The sequence below is a fragment of the Tupaia chinensis genome, unplaced genomic scaffold (genome assembly GCF_000334495.1).
Source record: "Tupaia chinensis unplaced genomic scaffold, TupChi_1.0 Scaffold000185_1, whole genome shotgun sequence".
In the NCBI taxonomy this organism is placed as follows: Eukaryota; Metazoa; Chordata; class Mammalia; order Scandentia; family Tupaiidae; genus Tupaia; species Tupaia belangeri.
This window is the reverse complement of record NW_006159660.1, coordinates 3,736,850-3,764,710: the sequence shown is the minus strand read 5'-3', so window position 1 is coordinate 3,764,710 and position 27,861 is coordinate 3,736,850. Positions and strand designations below refer to the sequence as shown.

The 27,861-nt window shown below is 38.0% G+C and overlaps 2 protein-coding genes across 4 annotated transcripts in view; one reads left to right on the top strand and one right to left on the bottom strand.

The window, feature by feature from the left end:
• The window catches only part of RABL3 (RAB, member of RAS oncogene family like 3), a 63,549-nt gene extending 58,750 nt beyond the window's left edge, over positions 1-4,799 (bottom strand). For all 3 annotated transcript variants that reach the window (XR_001370242.2, XM_027771129.1, XM_006146703.2), the window contains exon 1: positions 4,725-4,799. Coding sequence is in view for 2 of the 3 variants with exons in the window: in XM_027771129.1 (XP_027626930.1) it covers positions 4,725-4,770 (46 nt within the window). In the remaining variant the exon portion in view is untranslated. The remainder of the gene's footprint in view (positions 1-4,724) is intronic.
• A 156-nt stretch (positions 4,800-4,955) lies between these two features.
• Positions 4,956-27,861, top strand: part of GTF2E1 (general transcription factor IIE subunit 1) — a 30,011-nt gene continuing 7,105 nt past the window's right edge. Inside the window, exons 1-3 of the mRNA XM_006146702.3 lie at positions 4,956-5,053; positions 9,516-9,993; positions 26,353-26,554. Of these exons, the coding sequence (XP_006146764.1) occupies positions 9,546-9,993; positions 26,353-26,554 (650 nt within the window). The 5' untranslated portion in view covers positions 4,956-5,053; positions 9,516-9,545. The remainder of the gene's footprint in view (positions 5,054-9,515; positions 9,994-26,352; positions 26,555-27,861) is intronic.

Here is a 27,861-nt window from a genome sequence, read left to right as displayed (position 1 = left end):
TCAGCTTACCAAGCAGTAGTATCTACTAGCCCAAGGTATCTTGGTAGAGTAAGGGCAATCTAGTTATTAATGCTATGGGTAGCATTCAGAGATCTGCATGAAGAGGAAAGGGAATGAGCTCTCCGTCTATAACCAGGATGAAGTCACTCATTCATTTAATAGCATTTTGGAATTCCATTATGATAAAGCATAGTTGAGGAATCTATGAATTACTATTTCTATCAAAAATTTAGATGATCCTGTTTATGTGTATTATTGTGTATAAACCTACTACTTATGCTTTTCTTTAATTATAAGAAGTTATATTTATAGGTAGTCTAGAAAGTATTGAAAAAGAAAATTTACTTAAAGAGTGATATTGTTAACATGAAAGTTTCATTCCATAAAAAGGGTTTTTCTATAAGCAAGTGATTACTTAAAAATAATAAAAACATAAGCATTTTGCTTATACAGCTTGTTCTGTTTGGAATATTCTACATATCCTTCCCCTTTATCTCTCCTCCCCTACTGGCCTGTGTCTTCTAAGATACAGGCTCATTCTAGATATAAAGTATGTTCTGACTCACCCAAGAAGAACTATGCACGCCACCCACCATCCTCTGAATCTCTGCTGTACCTTGTACATTTTTCTACAGAGCACTTAAAACACATTATTTATTCACTCTATTTAATTTTAAACTCTTTGAGGTTTTGGGCTAGGTTTTACTCATCTTTTAAAATCTTTAGTACTCAAAACAGGGCCAAAATAAGAATTAATTTAGCAACTACAAGTTTCTATGTTATTACAGAATCTTCATAAATATACTTCTATGGTACTTCAGAGTAGACATGACCATTTACTTAACCATTCTCTCTTCATCCTAATTAGGTATTTAGGATGTTTAAAATTTTCACTATGCTAAGAAAGCTTTTAGAACTGTTTAAACTTTTGTTTAAGATAAAAATTATTTTCTTGTTATTCCTTCCAAGAAGTAAAATAAGTATGTAAAAGGAAACATTTGAAGTTCTTGATGGAGCCAGCAGATGGCATGGAGGTTAAGGCCCTGGATACGAGGTGGCTGCCTTCATGGTTCAAGTCCCAGATTCTGCAGTCCAAGAATCATTCAGAGCGTGTGTGCACGTGTGCCAAGATCCTGAGAGAACACTGGAGAAGGGATTGTACAGTGGCCATCCCCCTAGGGGCCTGAGTCCCGGTCACTAACAGTGTTCAATCACAGTCTGGAAGGTCATCTAACAAGGTGCTTGTGGAAAGGACCTCAGGACTGGTATTTGGGATGGAAAGATTACCACCAAAATCTGTGCTGGGTACAGACTTTAGTGTTAAATTTGATTAAATTATGAGCGTATTAAGAGGAAACTTAATCTGACTGTGGGATTAAGAGGAAGAGCCTTTTTTTACTTTCTCTCTCTGTCTCACCCTTTAGCAAAAACTAAAAAATAAACAAGTAAAAACATTCTTGATAGGATATTAACAAATAATTTTCATCTGGTTATTCTGTCACCATACACAGGAACCTGCAAGTCTTGTTGCACCTCAACAGTATTAAGAAATTGGTTTTTCATTTTTGCTAATTGAAAGTGACATCTTGCCTTAGTTTGCATTTCTTTACTTTCTCGTGAAGACATTCACTACAAGTTATCATCTTTGCAGATCAGTTGTCTGTTAGGAATTCTCTGGTGATGTGCTCTGTCCATTTATCTACTGGGTGTTAGCATTAACAATTTTTTTTTTTTTGAGAGGTTTTTGCTATAGGGCTCATGCGCTTGCCAGAAAGAGAGAGACAGAGAAAGAAAGTGAGAAATCACCCCCCTAGGGGGATGGCCATGCCACAATCCTTTCTCCTCCACTCCCCTCTCGGGATCTTGGGCATGCATGCACATGCACCCAGTGTGAGTTTTAAGCCACTGGGTCTCCGACTCGAACCGTGGTCGACTACATGGGAGTCCAGTGACATATCCATTACGCCAACTGCTGGTCCCAGCATTATCAATTTTTATGATATCTTTATATATTAAAGGCATTAACTATGTCATGTAATTGTGTAACTGAGTCAAACCTTTTCTCAAGCTTCTCTTTTATTCTTTATAGTTTTTTACATAAAGACACTAAGATTTTTGAGAACTCAAACTTAACTTTGTCATTTGAACTTACTACATTATGTGGGATCATCTGTAACCTTTAGGGTATATTTTGATTTCTGTATGTGCATGCAGATCTGTTTATGTTACAGGTACATATATATAGGCATTTAGTTATCAGCTTGATATAAGGCATGACTATCGACATCTCTACATAAGCATCTCTATGCAGTGATACTATATAGTTCTACATGAGCTAACTGTTTGGATGATTAATTGTTAGCTAACACTGCATAAAACTCTAAACAGAAAGAACAGTGAAGTGCTAGGGAATAATCATTATTTATTTATTTATTTATTTAAGAATTTGGGAAGGTTCTAATTTAGATGAAAAGAATTGACCTGATTTGCTTTGGGGAAAAGGAATTATAAGCACCAGTTTCTAAATGTAGCTGTTGGTAACACATTAAGCTCATTCCCTAACTATAAAAGAACAAAGAAAAAAATAGTATGTGTATATTGGTGAGACTTCCAGGATTCCTTAGTAAACTGTTAAATAGCTCCATAGGATAGAATATAAGCCTCTAAATCACAAGTCATTTCTTTATATACATAAGAAACTCAAAATTTCACAGGAAAAACAAGGCTTTATTTGAAAAGAAACTTTGAAGTTTTAAAACAAAAGCAGATGTGTAAAAACTATGTTCTAATCTGCCTGACAACAGCAAAACACTGTGAAAAGGAAGCTCAAAGAAAGACTGTAGTTAATTTCACAGTAGTGAATGTGTGACAATATCACTTTCCTGGTGGCACAACTGTGACTTCTCTTTTACAACTAAATCAAGCTGGGGGGGAAACTTACTAATTGCCTGATTACTCTTCCACATTTAATGCAGGAGCCAATTCTCGCTTTGCTATGTAATGCACTGAAACTACAGTCATAATTCCAGACCAATGCATGAAAAAAAAATCAATCTGGGACCAGCAGTTGGTGTAATGGCTATGTTGCTGGACTCTCATGTAGACGACTATGGTTCGAGTCCCAGATTTGGCGGCTTAAACTCACACTGGGTGCATGTGCGAGCGTGCCCAAGATGCCGAGAGGAGAATGGAGGAGAAGGGATTGCAGCATGGCCATGGGGGGTGGGGGTGATTTCTGACTTTCTGTCTCTCTGTCAAGCACATGTGCCCTATAGCAAAAAAAGAAAAAAAAAAAAAAAAGAAAAGAAAAAAAAAGTCAATCTACTAGTTCCAACTGTATATACTGTAAGGGGAATGCTAGATACGAGAGAAAAGAGAATTAGAGGAAAGAGGACACTTCACATATCATGAAGAACCCTGTTAGCTCTAGATTTCAGTCCTAAATTCTTCTTGGACTGCCAAGTTCCTTAGGCCACCATTACTTTACTCATTTGTATAACTGAATTATTTTATTAAATTAACTTCAGCACCACTCCATGTCACATGATGGATGAAATAAACTGATGTAAATTGGGATTACAGTCATAAAATTTCAAAAAACAGCTTTCTTGGGGAAATAATAAATAATGTTCTCTCTCTTGTTTTTTTAGGTTGTTGCCATAGGGGTGCATGTGCTTGCCCAAAAAAACGAGAGACAGAGATAATGCTCTCTTTAAAATATACAGTATTTTCTGTAGGGCTAACTTTCAAACTCTTTGGAAAATGTCCTCCACCTCCAAGTAGGTAGCACAATGTTTTTGTTCACAGCACACATGCAAAGGTCAATTCCAGAAAAGAACGTCTACACAATGCCAGGTTAGCATTATTTCAAGTTCTCAAGGAGAGTAGGACTTGAGGTTTTGGTGGAGAAAAAGAAGAGTAGTGAAGTGGGAGGAGGAAATGCAGACCTCAATTTCAGTTCTCAAATGTGTAAGGTGTCAAAAGCCGAATTTTAACACAAGGAATACATTGGGTTCAGCTTTAGGTCCTAGATACTTCAGAACGTGGCCTTTATTTTAATTTCCTCTACTCCCTACAATGGAACACATAATAGGTAAAAGATTAAATGAGAACAAGAAAATCAAGAATCCGGATTAAAATAAAGAGTACCACCACCGCGTTTAAATGCGTGGACTCTGGTTTCAAACTAGTTCGGTATTTACAACTCTATGATTCACTTTTCTGATCTGTAATATGGGTAAGACTGGACCCAGAATTAAATAATATGCAAAGCGCTTGCCAGCGTCATGCTTGACATCCCTAAACGAGGGGAAAAAAAAAATCCCCAAACCAAAACCAACCAAAAAAACCTCTTGAAGGCAAGGTCCTACTAACTTCTACGTCTTAAAACGGCGCCCAATACAACACTCGATGTCTGCATTTTTTCTTTCTTTTTCTAAAACAAAGGAATAGGCAAATACACCCCAGGCTGGCGTCGTTCGGAGACCGACGTCAAACTCCGAGAAGGAAAGGGTCTAGGCTGTCCGCTCCCCGCCTCCCAAACCCGCGAAACGAGGCTGCTCTGGCCAATGGAGCAAAGTCCTCTGGGAAGTGTAGTCTTTAGGCCTCGGAGGACTTCAACCACTGGCCGAAGAACCAGGGAGCTGGGAGGAAATCATGAAAGGAGGCGGTTATTGAATAACTCAAAAGTGTCGGGAGCCCGGGAGGTGGGTTAGACAGCTCACCTGAGTCTCCCAACACGAGTACCTTCACCCGATCCAGGGACGCCATCTTGCCTCCACCTTTACGCAGCCAACGCCTTTTCCGGGATTCTAGGCCAATCAGAGCTTAGCACGGAGCAGAATCTTTAATTTTATTGGTCGGTAGGAGTATGGCTGTTTTATTGAAGGGTTCTCCGTGCTGATTGGTCCGTCTGGGTAAAGGTAGCGGGTAGTTTCCAAAACTGGTCGCAGGCATAATGCGTTTTCTTTGTCGCAGAGTTTGCGTAGTCGTTTAAGCCGGTAGTTGAAGCACTGAGGGAAGCAGTAGTACCAGTGTTCGAGGATTCGCTTCGGTAAACCTTGTTCCATATTTCTTGTTCCCAGGTCCCTGGCCCTGCGTCGCGTGTCGTGGTTTCTTACTCCTTCGCTCTCCTCTCTCCTTGACTCTCTTCTGACCTGACCTGTCATCTTGCCTCGTTTCCTCCTCTTAGCTACCCTCTTTTTTTGGTCCTCCAAAGAACCATTGACCCCGGAGCGGCCCGTGAGCTACCTTAGGTAGGACGGGCCTGGCTGTGCCTCGTGTGGCCCTGGATTCAATTGGGAGAGTCCGAAGGAGTTTTAGGACTAGGGTTCTCACAGTGGGGAGGAGTGAACTGGACTGCACGCGGCTCGTGGAGGGCAGCCGGGACCGGAGGTTTGGTGGTAGTCTGCTGCTTTATGAGAGTCCCATGAGATATGGCAACAGAAAAACCGCTGTTACATAGAGAGAATTCAATTTCTTTTACATCTGGTATCGTAGTATACGGAAATAATCTAACAGGACTCCTGAAACCACTCTTTTCCCCTTTTATCTCCATTCTGCAGTCAGTATAATCTTAAAATTGCGATTTTGGTCCTGTCACCACCCTCATAAACCATTTTAAGAAGCGTGTGTCCAGTGGTCTTTTTCTACTGTGCAAGCAAAAGTGGAGGAAGTAAACTGGGAGAAAGCTGGCAGGCAGGATGGGCTTGTTGGTAGAACACGTGCCTAGGAGGTGAACTGAAAATTTTATGGAAGTACATGACTAGGTGTACCAGACGCTGGAAATTCATTGGTGAAAGAAATGAAGTCCTGGTCTTAGAGACATGGACAAACTACAAGAAGGGGAAGAGCTATGGGAACATGGGGGAGGGAATTATTCTAAGCTACTATACACTCTGAGAAGATCTCTTTGAAATACCATTTGAAAATTCAGGGATATTTAGGAGGAGGTTCGGGTTTAGCTTTGTGGGCAGAGGAACAGCATAAGTAAACTGGCTTGACCTATGATGCATAATAGGATCACACATGATAGTAACAAGGTCGGAAAATGTCTACACTAAAGTTCTTATCTCTAACTGTAGAACTTCAATGGCATCCTTGAAAGCTTTCAGACAGTTCACTGTGCCTGGTAAAATGTATAAATAAAGAAGCTCAGCATGACTGAGCAGCACAGCTTGTCTGTGTTCACCTACATCTCTGCTTCTGCGTCTTTCTCATGCATGTGGCTCTTGGAACTGAGAATTACGCATCTGTGGCTAGAAGTGTCGTTGACAAGGGTAGACACAGGGCAGAGAGTGCATTGTTTTCAACTTTGTTTCTCTAGTTTTGTGCCTGGTGTAGTCTTTAAAACTTTTTAGAATACATGTAGGGCTGGGCTGGGAAGGGAAGTGAGGTTGAGACATGACTGATAGACTATGGAGCTAAATAGAAGGAACAAGGGCCCTGAGAGGTCGCACACTGAGAGGTCTCCAGAGTTCAGCCACACCCCTTCCCTGTTGAAAAGTGTCAACTGCTATTCAGCTCCAGCTTATTGTTTCCAAATGGGAACATAACCTCACTTTGTTCTTCAGATATTTCCAGTTTTCTGGAGGAGCTGGCAGTTGAAATTTATGTGAACTCTCATTTTTAAATGTTGACAACTAATTCAGAAAATGTTCAAAACATTTTTTGGATGAAACAATGTGTGTAGATATAAGTTTGGGAACTCTCACCTCAGAAACTGAAGAAGTTCAGAGATCCAGTAAAGAGACTAAATATGAATGGGAAAGGAGTGGTGGAGAGGAGGCAGTGGTCAGGAAGGAGTTCAGAATGCAGAGACTTTGCACAGGGTAGCCCAGCTTGACTTTGTTCTTGAGCTCCAGTTTCCTTTGATCAGCTACCTGCTGGGCATCTTCAGAGGAATAACTCATGGTATTTGTTCAAAGACAAGTATGTGAAAGTGAATGCCTCCTTTCCTCCAAACCTGCTCTTTTTAGGTGTTACCCATTTCTCGTCATAACAGTACTTTTCCATTCCTGGTCACGCTAGCTCAAAACAAAGAGCTATTTAAGATTTTTCTACTCTAGTACTCTGTTTCAAATATGTTGTTAGATCCTTCTGATTTTATTTTTGTAGTGTTATTCATCCTATCCTCTTCTCGAAGAAATTTTTTGCCGTCTTCCTTAGGTTGGATTATATTACTATAGCTTCCGATACTTCCCCGGTGCCTCCATCTTCCCTCACTTCAGTGTTTCCACTGTAAGAGTCACTTTTGTAAATAGGATCTATTATGAATGCCAGTACTAAATTGAACTTTTATGCCAGCCCTGAAATCAGAACAATTTGTATCATTTGTCTCATTTAGTCCATATATCAGCTGTATGTAGCAGTTATTATTTATTTTTATATACGAAGAAACTGAGTCTGAGAATTTTCTGGAGTCACAGTCTAAGATTGCAGGGTCCTCATGTCATTTCCTTGCTCTAATTTTCAGGGCTTCCTAAGGTGTTTCAGGTAAAGGAAATAAACTGAGTGGTAAGTGGCATAGGCACATCTCCATGAAGGATGTGCATTGATGGGATAAGTAATAGCCATGGATTTTTGCTGTATATTAGATTAACCTAAAGAGCTTTTATTATAAAATTAATGTGATGCCATGGGGCCCTCCTAGACCAGCTGAAACAAAACCTCTGGAAATTGTGCAAAGAGTTGGTATTAATATGCCACTCAGATGATTCTGCCATACAGCTGGGATTGAGAACCACTGGCCGGCTGCATGGAGTGTATGGGGTGAGAGTGGGTAAGGGAATACAATAGTAGGAAATAGTGCTGGAAAAATAGGTTATGTTCACATTTGCCTGCCATTCTTTGGTCTGTTGAATGTTTCTAGATCCATATGTTATATGGATATGTTATATTCTGCCAGCTGTTGAGTATGTGAAACCAAAAAAAAAAAAAAAGCTAGGTTCAAGTACAACATGTACACCACATTGAAAGGAGAACAAAATGGGTCTGGTATGGTAATATACGGTGGCACTTGCCTGGCATCTGTAAGCCCTGGGATAACAGGAATACTCTAGGACCACAGATTTGGATCTAGTTGCTACTTTGTTATTTGTCCTCATATATAGTCATGCCTGAGTAGTTGTAATCTAAAGTATATATTTTGTTATAACTGACTTTTCTTTTGCTTTCCTTTCTTACACTTAAGACCTATATTTTTCCCAAAAAATTTGTGTATAGGTTGGTTATTTGGGAATTTTTTATAGTATAGTACTATGGCTATAGAAGTATTTCTTATAAAAAGAGACAATAAATCTGATAGGGTTAATAACTACTGATTGCAAATAAAAGGTTTCAGTTAAAACTAGTATTATAACAATATAACTACTCACTAAAATGGTTCAATGGATGTCTCTTAACATTTTTCCTATGGAGTAGGGAAGTTGGGCTTGATACAATTTGTACAGATAGTTCGGCCATTTTTAGTTTGGAATATGTTAGGTCAATATGAAGGCTGTCTTTGTTAACAAGACTTTTCTAAACCATTTACTTACATTCTTAGTTATTAATCTCAGTTTTCCCATCAAAGTAGTTGATAATATCCTTAATTTTTAGAGAATAAAGTATGGCTTGAAGTTGTTTAAGGCATTTCCCCAGATCTCACAGCTACCAAAACACAAGCTAGCTCTGAATTCCAAAGCTCAGGCTTTTAAATAATCACATGTAAGTCTAACAACCACATGTGAGTTTGGGCTCTGAGAAGAGAGCTTTCTGGACCACGATGTGGAAAATTAAATACACTTAGCTCTGCCTTGTTCCACGAGCGATAAATATCCATATTTAAGGATATCTTGGGCTGTTTTATTTCTCTCACTTCTTCCCTTTTTAAGGACTAGATGATGTTTATTTAATTGCAAGTTTGGCAAAGCTGTCACCATCTAAGTGTTAATTTCTCTCAGATTTACAATAGTTAATGATTTTGTATGCATCTAAACTGGTCATTACTTGTGTGTTTATTGACTTTTTGGGATTTTATTGTGAAAATGTGACTATGTAAAACATCGTAGAATCTTTGCAGAAAAATTTACTGAAGGAAATAAATAGAAATAATAACATTTTTAAAATATGCTAATTGCTAGGTTTCTCAGGGAATTTCCAACATTCCCCAAAATCTGTACCATGGTTAGCACTTCATTTAACTGCTTCATGTTTCTCTTTCTGAAATGGACTGCACTTGACATATCATTGTTATAGATAAGTCACTTTTTGGAATCAAGCACACTGAAGATCATGACAGTAATCATTTGCAAAATTTGTCAAGCTTTTAGGTGTAATCTTTAGTGTATTCTAGAAGAAAATTTGTTCTTTATGTTAAATGCTTGGGTATTAGAAGTCTTTTAAAATAATACTTTTGTGGTTACTCCAAGAATAGTGATAGCTATCTGCTACTAGTAATAGGTTGATTAGCGTAGATTTGAAATGACTTCCATGTCCTTATGTCTCGCTAATCTTCTCTGTTTTTCTGAATTCAGTGTATTAAAAGTTGAAGTTTGCTGCTAAAGATGGCAGATCCAGATGTCCTCACCGAGGTTCCAGCAGCTTTGAAGCGATTGGCCAAGTACGTGATCCGGGGGTTTTATGGCATTGAGCACGCCTTGGCCTTGGACATCTTGATCCGGAACCCCTGTGTGAAAGAGGAGGATATGCTGGAGCTTCTCAAGTTTGATCGGAAGCAACTTCGATCAGTTTTGAATAATTTAAAGGGAGACAAATTTATCAAATGCAGAATGAGGGTAGAGACCGCTGCAGATGGGAAAACCACTCGTCATAACTACTACTTTATCAATTACCGTACTCTTGTTAATGTGGTAAAATATAAATTAGACCACATGAGAAGGAGGATTGAAACTGATGAGAGAGATTCCACCAACCGGGCTTCCTTCAAATGTCCTGTCTGTAGTAGTACTTTCACAGACTTAGAAGCTAATCAGCTCTTTGATCCCATGACAGGTGAGTTTTTTCCAGTTTGTGAATCTTCTTACTAAAAAAAATGTGTACTTTTTTCTTAAATTGACTCATCTAGTTTAAACAGTTGCAAGAGTGCATGGATCATTGTTAAGTCAGCATACAGTCAGTCATCCTGTCTTGTTTAGCTATATTCTACTTTGAGAAGATCTTCACATTCTTTCTCCTAAACAAGGGGGTATACTCATTCATGAGGTTTTCTCGCCTATGGCACTTCTGTCACTTGGAGACTATTTTGACAAATTTTACCTTTGACTTCTTCATTCGGTGAATATGTAAATACTTGTGCCGGTCATTGGTAGACAGTTATAATACGTTGTATTTAAATGCTTTGTTAGTGGGAGCAGAAAGTACTATTGGAAATAAATAGAACAGATGATCTGGATGTGGGGGAGACCGCTGGAAGAAGTAAGTAGCTGAGACCAAAAAGATATGTAAGAGTTATTAACCAGATGAAATAGAGGGAAACTTTTTTCAAATTAAGAAGTAGATAGATATAACTATGCATTAATGGAAGAGAATTATCAATAAGACATGTCATTCCTGGACCAGCCATTGGCATAACGGTTACGTTGCTGGACTCCCACGAAGTCGACCGCAGTTTGAATCTCAGACCTGGTGGCTTAAAACTCACATGTCCCCAAAATCTCAAGAGAATGGAGGAGAAGGGATTGTGGTATGGCCATACCCCCAGAGGGTGATTTCTCCTTTCTGTCCATGGTGAGCGCATGTGCCCTATAGCAATAATCGCTCTTAGAAAAAAAAGACATAATCATTTCTTATTAATTAAAATTAAAGTACTGTAGCTATAATGATTTTTCTTAACACAGTTTAGAATATATGCATTTTGTAAAAATACATCTTTTCTTGGTTATATAGTTATTTTATCTTGTTTGTAAACTGAGAAAGATTATAGTTTTGCTAATTACTCAATGATCAATTTTGTCTTATTTTTCAGAGGTAAAAATGTATAGGACTCAATATTGTTAAGTTAGATTGTCTCTGTTATAATTCAGTTGTACCGATACCTTTTAGTTTATAAACCTGGCTTTTAAAAAACTTGTTAAAATTTCATTTAAATGTTCATACTTAAAGCATTTTGTTGGGAAAAAAATCACAGATTTGTGTGCATATTTAATTTTCTAATTTTTAAAATGTATGGTAAAATTATTTCTTTATAAAGGGAAAAATCACCCCAATATTAGTTAAGATTATTGACAAAAAGAAATATGGTGAACCCTATGACCTTTTTTTCCCTTACTTACTGTGAAGCATTGATATTGGATGAAAAATCATTTAAAGAATTCACATTTGTATTAACTGCTTAATTTGGCCAATCCTATTTATCTTGGAAGGGCTTAACTAGGAGAGATTCTGATTATAAGAAAACCTTCCCTATCCTGGTATAGTTATAAATATAGCTTGAGTGTGCTGTAGAGGAAGGTTTTAGAAGATATCTGGAGCTCTTCAGAATAGACTAGAAAATCTAGTGATTCTTGCCATTCATTCTAACAGATTTCTCAAAGGAGCTCTGGGTTTTGGTTTTGTGATTCTCTACAGATGTTGGTGTTACAATTGGTCCTGTCTTCATCACTCTTGACTGCAGTGGAAGGTGTTTTCCAGTCCCTCAGAGAGGGGAATCTAAAGTAATGTGATTCTTTCTACTACTTTATTCATCATTTGAGTCTTTATTTAACTTTATGAAACTTCCTAAAAGGAGGTGATTCTACTACTTATAGATCAGAATTTAGAAGATTGATCCATGGTGCTCTTTGAATTTCATCTAGGGTTAGTTTCCAAGTGAAGCTGCAGTAGTTGATCAGTAGATTGCCTGTGGAAAAGATGGCCCAACACTCTAACATGTATTAGCCAAGGTTAGAGTAGAAGACATGAAAATATTTTATGAAAGAAAGCTAAAACTGAAACAATTGTGTTGTGACCAGTCTGATTAAAAACCATTTTTAATATGAGGGATATGGTCAGCATGGAGAGTAAACATAAGGCATTTTACTTTAATTTAGGGGAGGATACCCTGAGAAACCAACCATAATGTTTAACTTACAGGGTGGTTATGACCCTACAGTGAAGCCTTAGGTATCATGATTGAAAATTTCTGATTATTAATGACCATCATTCTGAGAATATAATTGCTTTTGGATTATAATTTGGCTTTTCATATTGACTTGCCCTTAAGAAAAAAAATGTGCTGATTTTTGAATTATGATTTATACTTGGAAGTAGGGGTTATTCAGGAATTAGATTTGAAGCCTTACAAACTTCACTGTCACCTTGATAAAAAGTTCTTAACTCAGATGTATAGGCAACTCTGCCACTGGACAAAGGGTTGTGACTCCTATAAGAACTCATGAGGAGCAACGGGAAATTCCGGACTCAGGACTATGGACTCAGCAAGGATTGTTTGGGCAGTTTTAAGTCAAAAGCCAGTAATTTTACTTCTTTAGTCTGTAGCTTTTTCCTCCACTATTTTTATTTCTCCCATATATATTTTCTCCATTTAGATATTGGTTTTGCTGTTTCTGGGTTGAACTCTTCAACTATTTGACGCTTCGTTTATATAGATACTTAATTTCATTAAAATGGAATAGCTTAGCCCTTACTCAATCAGTCCCTGATTTAAGACACTTAATCCATCAAAACCAGCTGTTTCGTTCCTGAAATATGGTATTATGTAACCAAAATAAAGATAATATGACATGAAATCCCCCAAATCAGCACCTTGTGGTTCATAAATGCATGTTTTAGGTTTAGCAAGCTTTCTGACCATGTAAATAGAGTTAGTATTTCTATTTTAGCAATTTCAACCATGGGTAATTTAGTTAATGGCACTTCTAAGTTCAGCAACATGCTTCCCCAAAAGGGAGAGAAAATTCATTTTCTGTTTTTAGATGTTACGGTTTATATTTTCTGTTTTTGGTTTTAAAATTATGCAATCATACTGCCAGTAAAAATTTTGAGAAGAAAAAAATCACCCATACAACCACCAACTTTTTATGCTGTTACTTGTAATGATAATCATAGCCTAAAATAGTTTGTGATCTCTTGGTTCCTTAATGTCTCAAACTCCTCCTGTTTCTATCTTGTGTTCAAAATATGTTTTTGTTATTTTTTTTAAGATTTTTTGCCAGAGGGAGTATACACTTGATCAGAGAGAGACAGAGAGAGGGAAAGTGAGAAATCACCCCCCCGAGGAGATGACCATGCTACAATCCCTTCTCGTCTCCTCTTGGGATTTTAGGCACGCACACACATGCACCCAGAGTGATTTTTCAAGCCACTGGGCCTGGGACTCAAACCATAGTTGGCCATATGGAAGTCTAGCATATTAACCACTACACTACTCGCACACCCCCAAAAATATGTTTTAATAGTTGTAATTTCCCCCCACTTTTCTTTCTACCCTCTTTGGACACTTTGACTTTATTTGTTGCTGGTATAGGTAAGATGCTTTGAATATCTTTGATATATAACATTTTAGTCCTTTTTAGATTTTTTCCTTAAGAATTCTCAGCAGTGAGAATATTAGACAAAAGAATATTGTTTTATAATAACTGTAAAGGCATATATGACACTATGTGGAGTAAAATTATTAGGTGTTCAAATTAGAAATAGAGTTTTTGAGTCCTTATTACTGAATTCACTTAGCATTTTAAATAAACTTTGAGATAAGAGGTAATTTAAATTTAAGAGGAAGCTTATAAATTATATGTTTAATAAAATCTTAGAAATAGGAATTTAGATATTATGTAGTTTAATAATAATGTGTGTGTGTGTGTGTGTGCACATGTACATGAGGATTTTATACTTCTGAATTTGGAGGATCTTAAAAAAGAATATAATCGTAAATCTAGGGGCATATAGATTACTAGCATGTTTTGCTAATAGATTGAATATTTTAAAAATATCACTGTCATATAGAGGTTCAGCTTGTTTTATTTGATTCCATGGAAAAGACTAAAGTCAGATAAGATTAGCATAAAGAAGTATTTAATAACTAACTAAAAATAACTGTAATACCTAACTCTTAAAAGGTAGCTAACAGTAGGAATAGAGAGAGCTCCTCCTATGGAGGTCTCTTTTTGAGTCATTAGAAATACTTAAGAGGGGCCAGCAGGTGGCGTAGTGGTTAAGGTGTTGGACTCCCATATGGCTGACTTTGGTTCAAGTCCTAGACCTGATGCACACGTGTGCTTGTGTGCTTATGTGCCCAAGATCCCAAGAAGAAAATGGAAGAGAGGGGATTGCACTGTGGCTATTCCCCCTGTGGGGTGATTAGAGCACATGTGCCCTATAGCAAAAAAAAAAAAAAAACTCAAGTAAACTTAGTATCTCCTTGGGGGATGTGTGTATGTGTGTGTATGTATATATATATATATATATATATATACATACACACACACACACACACACATATATACATATACATATATATAAATATAACGTTTGGCATTGAATTTTATGAGTCTGTTCTTTCTTTGTGACTGCAGGGAAAGCTTTTTGATTTAGATCAGCTTCCTGATTCCCATATAAATGAAATGCCTCTTACATACCCTTAACCTAACATTTTAAAACTATCAGTGTTAGGGTCCTCTATTTATGAGACTCTGAAAGACCTGTTAATAATGTTTGCTTTCGTGAGGTGGGCTTCTATTTCCTGTCGTCATCTCTTACTACTTAGGACAGGAGATGTCTTAGTGTTTTCAATTCTTGAAATGCTAAAAACACAAATACAAAATGGAATCTTTTTATTATTGTTTTGTTTAGTTGCTGAGTCCTCAGTCTTTGGAATCTTACCTTTAATGAGTTAATGAGATTCTTATACCAGAAAGCTCAAAGGTGTATATTTTTCAGGTGCGGGAGAGGAGGGGGTAGGGAGAAATTGGGGGAGGTTATTAGAATAAGTTAAAAATACATATATGAACAGGTTATGGAAAGATAGTAAGGAATAAGTATCTTTACCCTTCTCCCACATGCCCTCACAAACCTTTAGGGTTGATATTTCAAAATCTGGTACTTTGATCTGGAGGATTTGAGACTTTTTAATTTTTAAAAAAAGCTTTTGTGTTCAATTTTTTATGCCAATTACATAAGGACTAAAGTATTTGCTTATCTATGAAGAGTTGGTTTTTAGTTTTGATTTTGACATATGGTATTCTATAGATTATTCTTCGAATAGTCATATCGAAACCACAAATTTTTTTCCTGCTTACTGCATGTCGAGATTATTTTAATTTAGGCCTACTTTAGAGAATTCATTGCAAGGTTTAGTATCTTTCCCCAAATACCTTACTTCAGTTTGTCATTTCTCCCACCATATTACATTTCCCTTTATTTATGAGTTCCAGAATCTAGGAATGATGTATGATTAGACCAAATCTAGGTAAGTATTCATTTAAGGAGGGGTAGAAGCCAGATTCATTGCTAAATTGAATTTCTGGGTATGCGATTGTATTTTGTAAGCTATTAATATACTTGAGATCTTCTGAATTTCAAAAGACGTTAAACCTACATCTTTCCTTTTCTATGCAAATGAATCAGTGTTTTGCAGTGCTGTGTGTTCTGCATTGAATTACTAATTAAAAACTTTTTTTTAAGAGGTTTTTGCCTTAGGGTGTGTGTGCTTGCTGGAGAGAGAGAGACAGAGAGAGAGAGAGAGAGAGAGAGAGAAAGTGAGAAATCACCCCCCAAGAGGGATGTCCACACCACAGTCCCTTCTCCTTCATTCTCCTTCCAGGATCTTGGACTCACGTGCACACATACATACACCCCCCCGTATGTTTCAAGCCACCCGGTCCAGGATTCGAACAGCATTTGGCCATTGTGGGAGCCCAGTGATGCAACTGCTATGCCATCTGCTGGTTCCCTGCAGTCAATTATTAAAGGATGTTTCTTTCAAATTTCTCTTTATTTCTTTTTATTGTACATAAAATAATTGTATGAAATGTTCCTTTCATGGGTGTTATTATTTGATAATAACAGTTCCTTTTCCATACATTTTCCATTGTCCATTTAAACTGAAGAAATTTGTTTCATGAAAATGAAATTTGGAAATTAAACAAAATAAAAAGTGACTTTGGGCTGGCCTCATAGTGCAGCAATTAAGTACTACATGTAGGACTGGATCCCACGTGACTGATCACAGTTGGAGGAGTCCCAGCCTGCTGTCTTGAGAAATATGCCAGTACGCATGTGTGTGTGACTGAAATACCAATAGCATGAAATAATGGAGGATTAAGGTATAACCACACCTCATGGAGGGGGTTATTTGCTTTCTCTGGCAAGTGCACATACCCTTCTGGGAAAAGAGAAAAAAAAAAAAAAGACTTTCTGAGACTTTCAGTTTGGTGTTAACATTTTATTTAATTAATTAATGGATTATTTACCTATTTATTTATTTATTTTTAGAAGATTTTGCCATAGGATGTGGGCACTAACTGGAGGGAGTACGACAGAGACAGTGAGAGGGGAAGTGAGAAATCACTCCCTGGGGATGGCCATGCTGCACCAGTTGCTTCTGCATTCTCTCCCTGGGATCTTGGGCACACGCGTACATGCACCTGGTGTGATTTTCAAACCATTGGGTCTGGGACTCTAACCATAGTGGCCATGCGGGAATACAGCAATGTAACCACTACACCATCTCCTGCCCCTTTCAGCATTAACATTTTAATATACATCCTCCTGAACACCCTGACTTTAAAAAGTTATAATAAAGGTTTTTATATTACCTTATTTTATTTTTATTATTTTTTCAAACATTCGATTGCTATACATCATATGGCTTTTAAAGAAAATTTATCCAACATGAAATTCCTCTGAGACCAGTCCAGTTGAGAATACTACACAGGTTATCATTAACTGGCTATTAACCATTTCTGTGTCCCACAAATGTCCAGCCTCTCTATTTTTTCTCCCTGATTTCCTTCCCTATATTCTTCTCTTCCCCTGCAACATTCTACACTGTCTTCAGCATCCATAACTATTTACACTGCTTTTATGTCCTCTAATATCTCAATCAATGAATAGCCCAGGAATGACAATATGACTTCCGGATATTGATCAAGAGGTAGTTGAATGCTTTTGGAGGGTTCAAAATAACACTTTTCTTCTGAAAATTTGTAAGTAATATATCTACATTTCTTAAAGACTCAAATAGTAGAGACTAAATATGGACTAAAATGGCAAACCTGGTCTTTACTCTCTGTGTTTCTACTCAACCCAATCTCTACCCTCACCCCCTTTTTTTTGTGATTATAGTTCCTGTTCCTTACCTCACATCCTCAGCTTCTTCCTCCCTCCCCCTGATTTACTCTAACAAAGCAAAATGAGTCTTCATGAAATATTTTGTTGTTGTGACAGCTTATTTACTCTTAGTGCTTAGTCAATTTCTCCTAGTATTGCATGGTGTTTTTTTAAAGCACTTATACTTGATTCTTTTTGAGGGGATGGGGAGAGTAAAAGCAATTATTCAGAATTTTTCTAAAGGATTGTCCAGAAAAATTATTGAAGTCATTATCTCTTGTTTAGATTTTATACTTCTCTCTTCAGTAGTCTCCTTCCTTTCATTTGCTAATCTCCTTATTTTTACTCTTGCTGCCCATAGACTGTCATAGCAGCGATTCTTCTGGCATGATAGGTTAATACTCAACTAAATAAATGCCAGGTATATGATAGGCACTTGATGTTTCTTAAATAAATCATTATAAATTCTATTATCTTTTTCTTTAGGTTTTTGCCATAGGGAATGTACGCTTGTCACAGAGACAGAGAGGGAAAGTGAGAAATCACCCCCTAGGGGGAATGGTCACACTACAATCCCTTCTCCATTCGTTCTCCTTGGGATTTTGGGCATGTACACACATGTAGCTGGTATGATTTTGAAGCCGCCAAGACTGGGGCTCAAAACGCATTTGGCAATGTGGGAATCCAACGCCTTAGCCACTACACCACCTGTTGGCCCTTGTTCCATACTTTTTTGGGGGGGGGAGGGAGAGAGGTTTTTGCTATAGGGCACAAGTGCTTGCCAGAAAGACAAGAGAGACAGCGAGAAATCAACCCCCAGGGGGGATGGCCACACCATAATCCCTTCTCCATTCTCCTCTCAGGATCTTGGGCATGCATGCATACGTGCCGGAGTGATTTTAAGCCACCAGGTCTGAGACTTGAACCTTGGTTGACTACATGGGAGTCCAGCGACATAACCATTACGCCAACAGCTGGTCCCCCAATACTTTTTTTTTTTAAATTAGACTTTATGTACAGACATAGGGAAAGTTTGCTAAATTATAGCTGACAGGGATGTGAGGTTAGGAAAATGCTATATAATTCAGGATGGTGCAGTGAATTTAGTCTGTTAAACCAGACAGATGTGTGTTTGAAGGCAAGTTTAGTGATTTTTGTTTTCAAGCTATTACCTCGGATGTCAGACTTGGATAATACTATTCAGACTTGCCTCTGATGAATTCATGAGAATATGTGTAAAATACCTTTCTTAGTTCTTTTGCGGTGTGTGAGTATAAATGATCAAACAGCCTGCTTATTATTGAATTCCTTTTTCCTCCTAACCCCCTCATTTGTCAAGCTGTGCTTAAAGAATCTTTGAAGTCTTTGTTTCTCTTTGTTGCCATATTCTTAGATCTAGCTTGCACGTTTTCCCTTGTATGGCTTGAATTCAGGTTTTTACCCTCTCGGTCGTACATGTGAAAAGGGAAGGATGGTTCAGAGCTCTGAATTTCAATTCAGATTCGTTTCATTCTTTCATAGTATATTCTGTGCACACTATTATATGTGGTCCAGTCATAATCATACTGTAAGTATTATATTACTCATTCAGCAGCTCTCTACCAGGAGTATGTATCAGAATTTCTTGTGGAACTTTCAAAATTCACATTCCTGGGCTCCAGTTCAGATCTGTTGAATCAGTGTCAATGGGTAGGGCCTGAGTATTAATTCCACCAGTAATTTTTATGCAAACATTGAGTAAAGAACTGCCTCTTATTGGTAGGCCATCTCAAGCCAGTAAAGCAGATCAATATTTATGAATTTTACTTTTGATGACCTCATGTTCTTTCTCAAAACCCTTCACTGGCTTTCCTGCTAGTAAAGAATAAAGTCAAAATGAAGTGTGGTAGTCAAGACCCAAGTATTGTCATTCCAGTTTGTCTTATGGATTCTGTTTTTTGCCACTCTAACCACATTCCTACAAGACTGAAATTGCAGCTTAGCATTGTTTTCCAACCTGCTTCTATTTTTGAGGTTCTAGAATGTCTTGTTCCCTCACCCTTTTTCTTGATCTATGTAACAACCTTTTATATTCTAAGTTCTGTTTTAGAAAATTCACCTTCCAATAAGCTGTCTCTGTTGTCTTCTGCTAGAAATCTCATTCCTTCTTTAACTCTGAAGAATTTATGTGCTTTGTTACACTGGTCTCTGTTCATGTTCTCCAGAGATCTTTCTTCTCTCCTAAGCTTTAAGCCTCTCGATGACAGGTTCAGTGTCTGTTTGTGTTTTACCACTACTCTTTCGAACATGATGCTCATTACATAGTATGTGCTGAGTATGTCTGCCCCACCCCTAGCCTACCACCCTTTCTGATTTGGGAAAGCTGATGAGTAGAGTTTTTTGTTTGTTTGTTTCGTAAGAGAGATTTTTGCTATATGGCAGAGAGACGGAGAGAGACAGAAAGCAAGAAATCACTCCCCAGGGGGAATGACCACACCACAATCCCTTCTCTCAGGATTTTGGGCATGTATGCACACACCTCCAACGTGAGTTTTAAGCCGCTGGTTCTGGGATTCGAACCATGGTTGTCTACCTGGGAGACCAGTGACATAACCATTATGCCATCTGCTGGTCCTGTAGTTTTAAGCATTTTATAGTTTTAACATGTTCAGTGAAATTCTAAAAATGCTGCTGGTATGTTAAAGTAGTCATAAGTCACTTTCCAAAAAACATCACATTTCCACATTTGGCTTCTGACAGGCTGCTTCTCATATATAACTTGTGTTTTTGTGATAAACACAGGACTCAGAGATGTTAGGCTAAGCTTTCCACTTGTATGTTTGCAGACATGATAATTATTGGGACACAGTTCTCCTTGAGTTTCTTATATGTTATAAATATCTTCCAAGTAGAGGTATTGACTAACTGCCTTTTTTCTGGACTTTTTCAAGGATGTTTTCTTAGTGAGCAGTCTTGGAAGATGAATTACTTTTCTCCAGAGCAGTGGTTTGCTTACTGTTTAGTGTAATAAAAATAGTGTTTGCTTACTGTTCTGTATAATTATGCCTTTCTCTAGAGCACGTTTACTTAATGTCCCCTATAGTAGAGGTAATGTCACCCTTTAGAGCAGAGGGCTGTCATGCATATGCCCAGTATAAAAGATCTGAGTTCCTTTATTTATTTATTTATTTAAAGAGAGATCTTTGCTATAGGTCACGTGCACTCACCAGAGAAAAACAGAGACAGAAAGAGAGAAATCACTCGCTGGGGGGATGGCCATACCACAATCCCTTCTCCTCCCTTCTCTCAGGATTTTGTGCATGAGTGCACACAGGCGCAGCATTAGTTTAAGCTGCTAGGTCTAGGACTCAAACTGTGGTCAACTATATGGTAGTCCAGCAATGTAACTGTTGCGCTATCTACTGTTCCCAAAGATCTGAATTTTAAGTTCAGGGTCTCTTTCCTTTAACACAAGCCACTACATGTACATTTGTCACATGGCCCTCTTGTGTCATCCTTTGAGAATTGAGACTCAGGGAATGGGCTGAAATCTGACACTGGCTACTGCTACTGCCTTGAGTAAAAAAGTCCTTTGTCTCTGACTGAGGTGTCTTATGCCTCCTGCCAGCATCTCGAAGCTGTGGCAGAGTAACTTGTTAGCTTGCAAGTAAGGTGAAACTTAAGATCCTTCACAGTTCTTGACAGTTTATAAAAGCCCCTCCTTTCAAACTGCAAAATGAGTCCTTCTATAAGTAACTGTTAATCTGATTGAGGTTAGAATTCAGTTTCCTTATGATCATATACTATATCCCCCCCCCATATTTTTTAAATGAAAATGAGTTTATTTTAGTTAGAGGGCTATTATTCTGAGGCTGTCCTTCTATGAAATGGAAGCGTTAACACAGTTCTCTCTCTCTCTCTTTTCCCTAAAATAAAAGCACTTGTCTTGGGAGAATAAACTAAAATGACAAACTGTTTGTTTGTTTACTTAGAGTTTGGAATATGTTTTTTTTTTTTTAATGGGGTATTTGGGAAAACTTTTTAAAATTTGGGGTACAACATGAATTTTTAATGATTAATAAACTAGATGAATAATAAAACATAATATTTGAACAGTGACAGTATTAAAGAAAGGGAAAGATGATGGAGAGGGCAGTAGTAAAATGTTGATGTTGTCTAGAAAAAGTCTTACCAAGGTAACTTTTTTTTTTTTTAGAGGTTTTTGCTATAGGGCGCGTGCGCTCACCACACAGACAGAGAGAGACAGAGAGACAGAAAGCGAGAAATCACCCCCCAGGGAGGATGGCCACGCCGCAATCCCTTCTCCTCCATTTTCCTCTCAGGATCTTGGGCACGCATGCACATGCGCCTGGCGTGAGTTTTTAAGTCACCAGGTCCGGGATACGAACCACGGTCGACTACGTGGGAGTCCAGCAATGAATGTAGCCATTACACTAACTGCTGGTCCCACCAAGGTAACTTTTGAATGAAGAACCGAAATAGTTAGGAGATGAACCATCTGACTGACTGAGAGAAAGCACCCTGGGCAGAGGGAACAGAAGTGCACAGGTTCTGAAGCCAAGTATGCCTGGTGGGAGACATTGAGGACACTGGTTTGTAACACTTTTAAGATATGTAATGAGAGAGGGCCAGCAGGTGGTGTAGTCGTTAAGGTACTGGCGTAGTTAAGGTACTGTGGCCTATCACAGTTCAAGGACCTGGTCGCTTGCTTTCTCACTTTCTCTGCCTCTCTCTGTGTTTCTCTCTGGTAAAATTAAAATAAATGAGTGAATGAATAAATAAAATTAAATAATTCTTAAAAAATAATAAAAGATATGTAATGGGAGAGTTAGAGTATTGCCTTTTATCTTAGCTGTCTTTCTATGCTTCTACCAGAGCACATGATTTTTCACTTGAGGAATGGCATTCCTACTTTTAAAAACTAATATGGAAACTACTGAATTGGACAGTTTGTCTTTTGAAATATTTTTAGTTCTCATGGACTATCTCTTTCAATGGCCAAATTAAGTCCTAAACCAGTTTTTTTTTTTTAAATTCAGCAGATATTCAAGAGCTATATTCAATCTTATTTTATTGCCAGAAGGCATGTGTCCTTGTGTGTGTGCACAAGAGAGGGGGAAGGAGATTGGAAGGGAGGAAGAAAGAACATGCTCCCTAGTGGGGCATGGTCAAGCTACAATTCTTTTTCCTTCATTTCTCCTTCCTGTCAGGATTTTGGGCACGCCTGTGCACCTTTAAGCTTCTGGGGCCTGAGTTTAAACTGTGGCCAGCCATTTGAGATCCAGCTGTCAATGCCCCGTGCTTAACTATTATACTATGGGTCAAGCCCTGTTTTTTTTTCTTTCTTTCCTAACTCTCACATTGATTATATGCTTTATGTTTCTATTGAAAAGAAGAGGCTGTGATAGAATTGTTAGAAAAAAATTAGAGATAGAGTATCATCTCAAATTTCTCTAACCAAGGTCACTACTAATCCTTGATACTAAATATAAAAGCTGGTTTTAATCTTTGTTGACTGAAAAATTAGCACCAGCCTATTTCTATGAAACACCATCCTATCTGGCTTCTCAAGGAGTTCTTTTTCCTCTGGTTTATACCTTCATTGATGCATCTTCTCATTCTTCTTAGTGTCTGTGGATACACTGATCTACTTTGTGGTTTAATTTACCACCTATATATTGTTGATTCTCATATCTAAATGTCTAATCCTTACCCATCTCTTGAGCTCTAAAGAGATATGTTAAGTTGACTTCAAACACACATCATGGAGTGACTCAGTAATGGTGGACAGACGGAGAATTTGAACTTCTGTTTGGTAATTTTGAGGAGGATTCAGGGAAGTGGTGGGGGTTTGCTTTGGATTAAAAAGTGGAAGTAATTCTGTGATTGGTTATCTTAGTAAATCTTATCTAGGAGACAAGAATAACAGGGCAAGGTTAAACTGTAATTGGTATATAAGCAGCAGTTACTTGGGTTAGCTGGATTTCCTAGCAGTTCTCGCTCTTGTCTATCCTCAGATACATTTCCACAGGGCTTGGTGTTGCCCCACATCCTATCTGATGTTGGTTATCTGTGAAATTCTGTTTGATGGAAATACATCATGCCTAGTTGTGAGTGCTGGACCACCTTGTAGCTGTGAGGAACTGCTTTTCTCTCTCTCACTTATTTGGGATAGTTGTAGACAACTAGGTAGTGTTTGAACAGCAGGAAGATGAATGGGGAGAGAGTTTAGACTATATGAGTGAAGAACTTTCATACTTTTGGCTATGTATGAGAGCAGTAAAGAAAGCTATTCTGCTGGAAATGTAGCAGCAGGATCTAGTGTTACATTGAAGTAGAGTTGCCTGATTTTTTTTTTTATTCCTTAAGGGATTAAGGAAATAAAATGTGTATCAGTCACATACAAGGCCCTTTAAAGCTAAATATTTGAATAATTGCTCATGTGACAGACACGAAATATTTATGAAGGTACTCCAGAAAGCTAATGGTAAATAGAATTGTGCGAGTTTATTTTGGTGTAAAAATTTTGCAACCTATGCATAGTTTTTTCAGTGTATGCATTTTCCATGAGCTTTTTGAAGACCCTGCATATGTGATCTCTTTTATTCCCTCAAGTAAGTTGAGGGAAAGCTGCATTACAAATAAGAGCTTAACTGTCTACTCATCTAGACCATTAAATACATTTGGCCCTCCAGGTCTGTGGAGTTAATGAGCTGTAGGTTTGTTTTTAACTGTCATATTGTTGCTAATGTATGATATGCAGTTAGGCCTGTGATGGTTGTATCTGTACTGAGCATAAACACTTTTTTTCTCATTATTCCCTAAAAGTATGTTGTGACAATTATTTACACAGCATTTGTATTGTATTATGTACTACAAGTAATCTAGAGATGGATTAAAATATACAGGAGGATGTGTGTAGATTATGTGCAAATACTACACTATTTTATATAAGGGACTTGAGCATCCCTGGAGTTATGTTTCCATGGGGGTCCTAAACCAGTACCTTCAGATACCTGAGGGTGACTGTAATGTTTCAGAGCTTGAGTTTTAGACACAATAGTTTGGATTGATTTGAATCCTAACCCCTCCTTCCAGCTAGTAATTATGTGATATTGAATAACCTAACTTTTTAGAAGTTCTGTATTTTACAGAATTAAACAGGCAGAAATAATTCCAACTTCTGAGAATTGGTGATACATGGCACTTAGTAAGCTCTCAGTAGACAATAGCTGCTGTTACTTTAGGCAAGTCACAAAACTCTTTAGAACATCAGTTCTTTTATTTATTTTTTTAAGCTTATTTTTATTCATGATAAAGAGCATGTGTGTGCAGCTTCCCTAAAGGAGCCCGTTCATGCTGCAGTCCCTTTTCCATTTCTCCATCACTTGTGACCCTGGTGTGAAGCTGGGGTCAGGATTTGAACTTGGATCAGCCACATAGGATCTAGTTTTCTTTGCACAGCACTTAACCACTATGCCACAGGGCTGACCCAGAGCCTGCCTCTGTTCTGAAAGCACTGAACAGGATTGGTATGAAGATCAAGAAAGTGTAGATAAATTTGATTGAATTTATGGTCTTTGGGGGCAAATAATGTAAGGTCTTGAATGTCAGCATGAGAAATTTAGATTTTTATGATGTTAACTTTAGAAATTTAGCTATCTGATCGATTTTAGAACAAGAGGATGAAATGATCAAAGTGGTGGCATAGGAAACTGGGAATTGGAGAGGGAGAACCTGCAGATTCAAAGACCAGATTTAGGAAGCTTTTTCAGACTAAGTAATGGTGGTCTAGATTGAAATGAGATTTTCTAAGGAATTGCTATAATTTAGTTACAAATTGGATATTAGGGGTATAGAAATAAGAAAAATAAAAATTGAACCTCTTTTTTTTTTTTTTGTTTGGAGAGGTTTTTGCTATAGGGCGCGTGCGCTCGCCAGACAGAGAGAGACAGAGAGATAGAAAGCGAGAAATCACCCCCCAGGCGGGATGGCCACGCCGCAATCCCTTCTTTTCCATTCTCCTCTTGGGATCTTGGACACGCACGCACACGCGCCTGGCATGAGTTTAAGCCACCGGGTCCAGGACATGAACCGCAGTCGACTACATGGGAGTCCAGTGACATAGCTATTACGCTAGCTGCTGGTCCCTCTTCTAGTGTTTTATAAAAATTCCCATTGATCTGCATTCTTGACATTGTGTTCATTGTTAGACATTCCAAAGCAAAGAACCCAGTTGAGCACACCTAGGCTTCTGACGCACTGCCCATAGGAGATAATATTTGTTGTTTTATGTTTCTAAAGAAAAGAAAGAAAAGAAAGAAAAGAAAGAAAAGAAAGAAAAGAAAGAAAGAAAGAAAGAAGTCACACAACTCTGGGGAGGGGAAGGGGATGGCTAAGCTGCAGTGCCTTCTTCTTCAGTCTCCTGAGGATTTTGGGCACTCTTAAACACATGCCCAACATGATATCCAAGTCGCTGGGTCCAGGACTGGAGCCATGCAGTCAGCCATGTGAGATTCAGTGTATTAAATCATGCTACCTGCCACCCCAAGTTGTGTGAACTTTACTGTTAGGCATGGATTGGATTAAATTTATTTGGAAATAAATGGTTAATAAGTTTGATGAAATAACATTGTGACAATGTACAGGATAATCAGAAACTTTTGGTTTTAGGTATTTATTTGGATTTCCTTATAACGTAGACCCAAATGTATAATATGTGAAAAGAAAGCTAGTACAAGGTGCAGTGGTTAACCTGTAAAAGTTTTGGTTTTAAGTTAAAATAAATGTAAATCTATGAAAAATAATTAGAAACTGCTGTGCTTAAGTTAGGGCTACAGTTACTTTGAAAAGCATCAAAAATGCTAGATGGATAGATACGTGATAAATATAACAAAATGTGAATTGTGGAATCTAGGTGGAAGATGCGTTGAGTGTTCATTGTAAAATTCTTCTAACTTTTCTATGTATTTGAAAGTTTTAGTACTAGAATGTTTAGGAAGGGATGAAAAGTATAAACTGTTTGCTAAAGGCTTGTCTTAAAGATTTTACCTCCTTGACCTGAGACTTCTGTTTTCTCTGTAGGAACTTTCCGCTGTACTTTTTGCCATACAGAAGTAGAAGAGGATGAATCAGCAATGCCCAAAAAAGATGCACGCACACTTTTGGCAAGGTTTAATGAACAAATTGAGCCCATTTATGCATTACTTCGGGAGACAGAGGATGTGAACTTGGCCTATGAAATACTTGAGCCAGAACCCACTGAAATCCCAGCCCTGAAACAGAGGTGAGTATAGGCCCTGTATTCTTGCCAGGAACACTTAACTACCTGTCCTTTGGAGAGCAAGAGTGGGTAAGTAATTTGCTAGGAGACTAAAAACTGTAATACAATGTTACATAGGTTCTAAGCTGCCACCCTAGTCTTATTAACTTGTGCCTGAGATGAAATTTGTACTGAGTTCAGAACAGTGTGGGCCTTAGGCAAAAATCTTTAAATAGTCAGGTTTGACTTCAAGTATTTACTCTGCTTGGGCCTAAAGCAACTCAGCCAATTGTTAGCTTATCCTAAATTAGTTGTGCCTCCTGGGGATATTTGAATTTTCCTAGCCAACTTCTGAAGACCAAGTTCTTTAAGGAATATAGCGTTTTCTTTTTTGTTTTTGAAGTATTTTAACCCCCAATTTTTTGTGTGTTCTTTAGTTTTAAATGCAACTTACTTGAAAGTAAAATGTAGTAGGTGTTCCTATGGGATTAATATTTTTACTAATGGCTCCCTGTTTCTATCAGTATACCCTATTTTTTGGCTGAGGAAAGAAAAGCACTGAAAGGGATCAGACAAATGGTGGAGAGACTTACAATATAGAGTAAGCACAGAAAGCAGGTCAGGCCAAGAGATAAGAGGAAGCAAAGTGAATGCAGAGGGAGGCCAAAATTCAAAAAGCCAACCTACACCAAAGTAAGTAGTCATATTGTAGTGAAGGCATTGTAGTGTAGGAGATAAAATGGAGGGCTGGCCCTGTGGCCTCATGGTTAAGAGATCCGACCCCATATGGCTGACTGTAGTTTGAATCTTGACCCTCATGGCTTGAAAAATACCAATAACCCCTAGGGCTGTATGTATCTGTGCCCCAGTTCCACATTGGATGGAATAAAAGGGATTGTGATGTGACCACCATTGAGAGGTGTTTTGTTCTTCTCCCACTCTGTCTCTAGTCAGCACACATACCTTCTGGCAATTAAACACATACACACACACAAAATAACAAGTAGACAGAGAATAACTAGGGGCATATCTGCTTATATTGAGACAAATAGTAAATGGTGCTAAAAGTAGCATACAGGTGTATGCAGAAAGAAATGGAACATAGAAGCCAGTTAATTGCAACTGTAGAGGAAAACTTCAAAATATAGCTAGACAAATAGATGGATTGCATATATTCAGAGAGATGTGTGGTAGCCCCAGACTCAGAGTGGAAGAAGAAATAACTGGTAGAGAGTGGGATCAACGAGACAAATATGGAGAAAGTAGAAGAAATGGTTGAGACACGAAACAAATAGAACAGGCGCAGACAAGAAGAAAAGACTGAGGGAAAG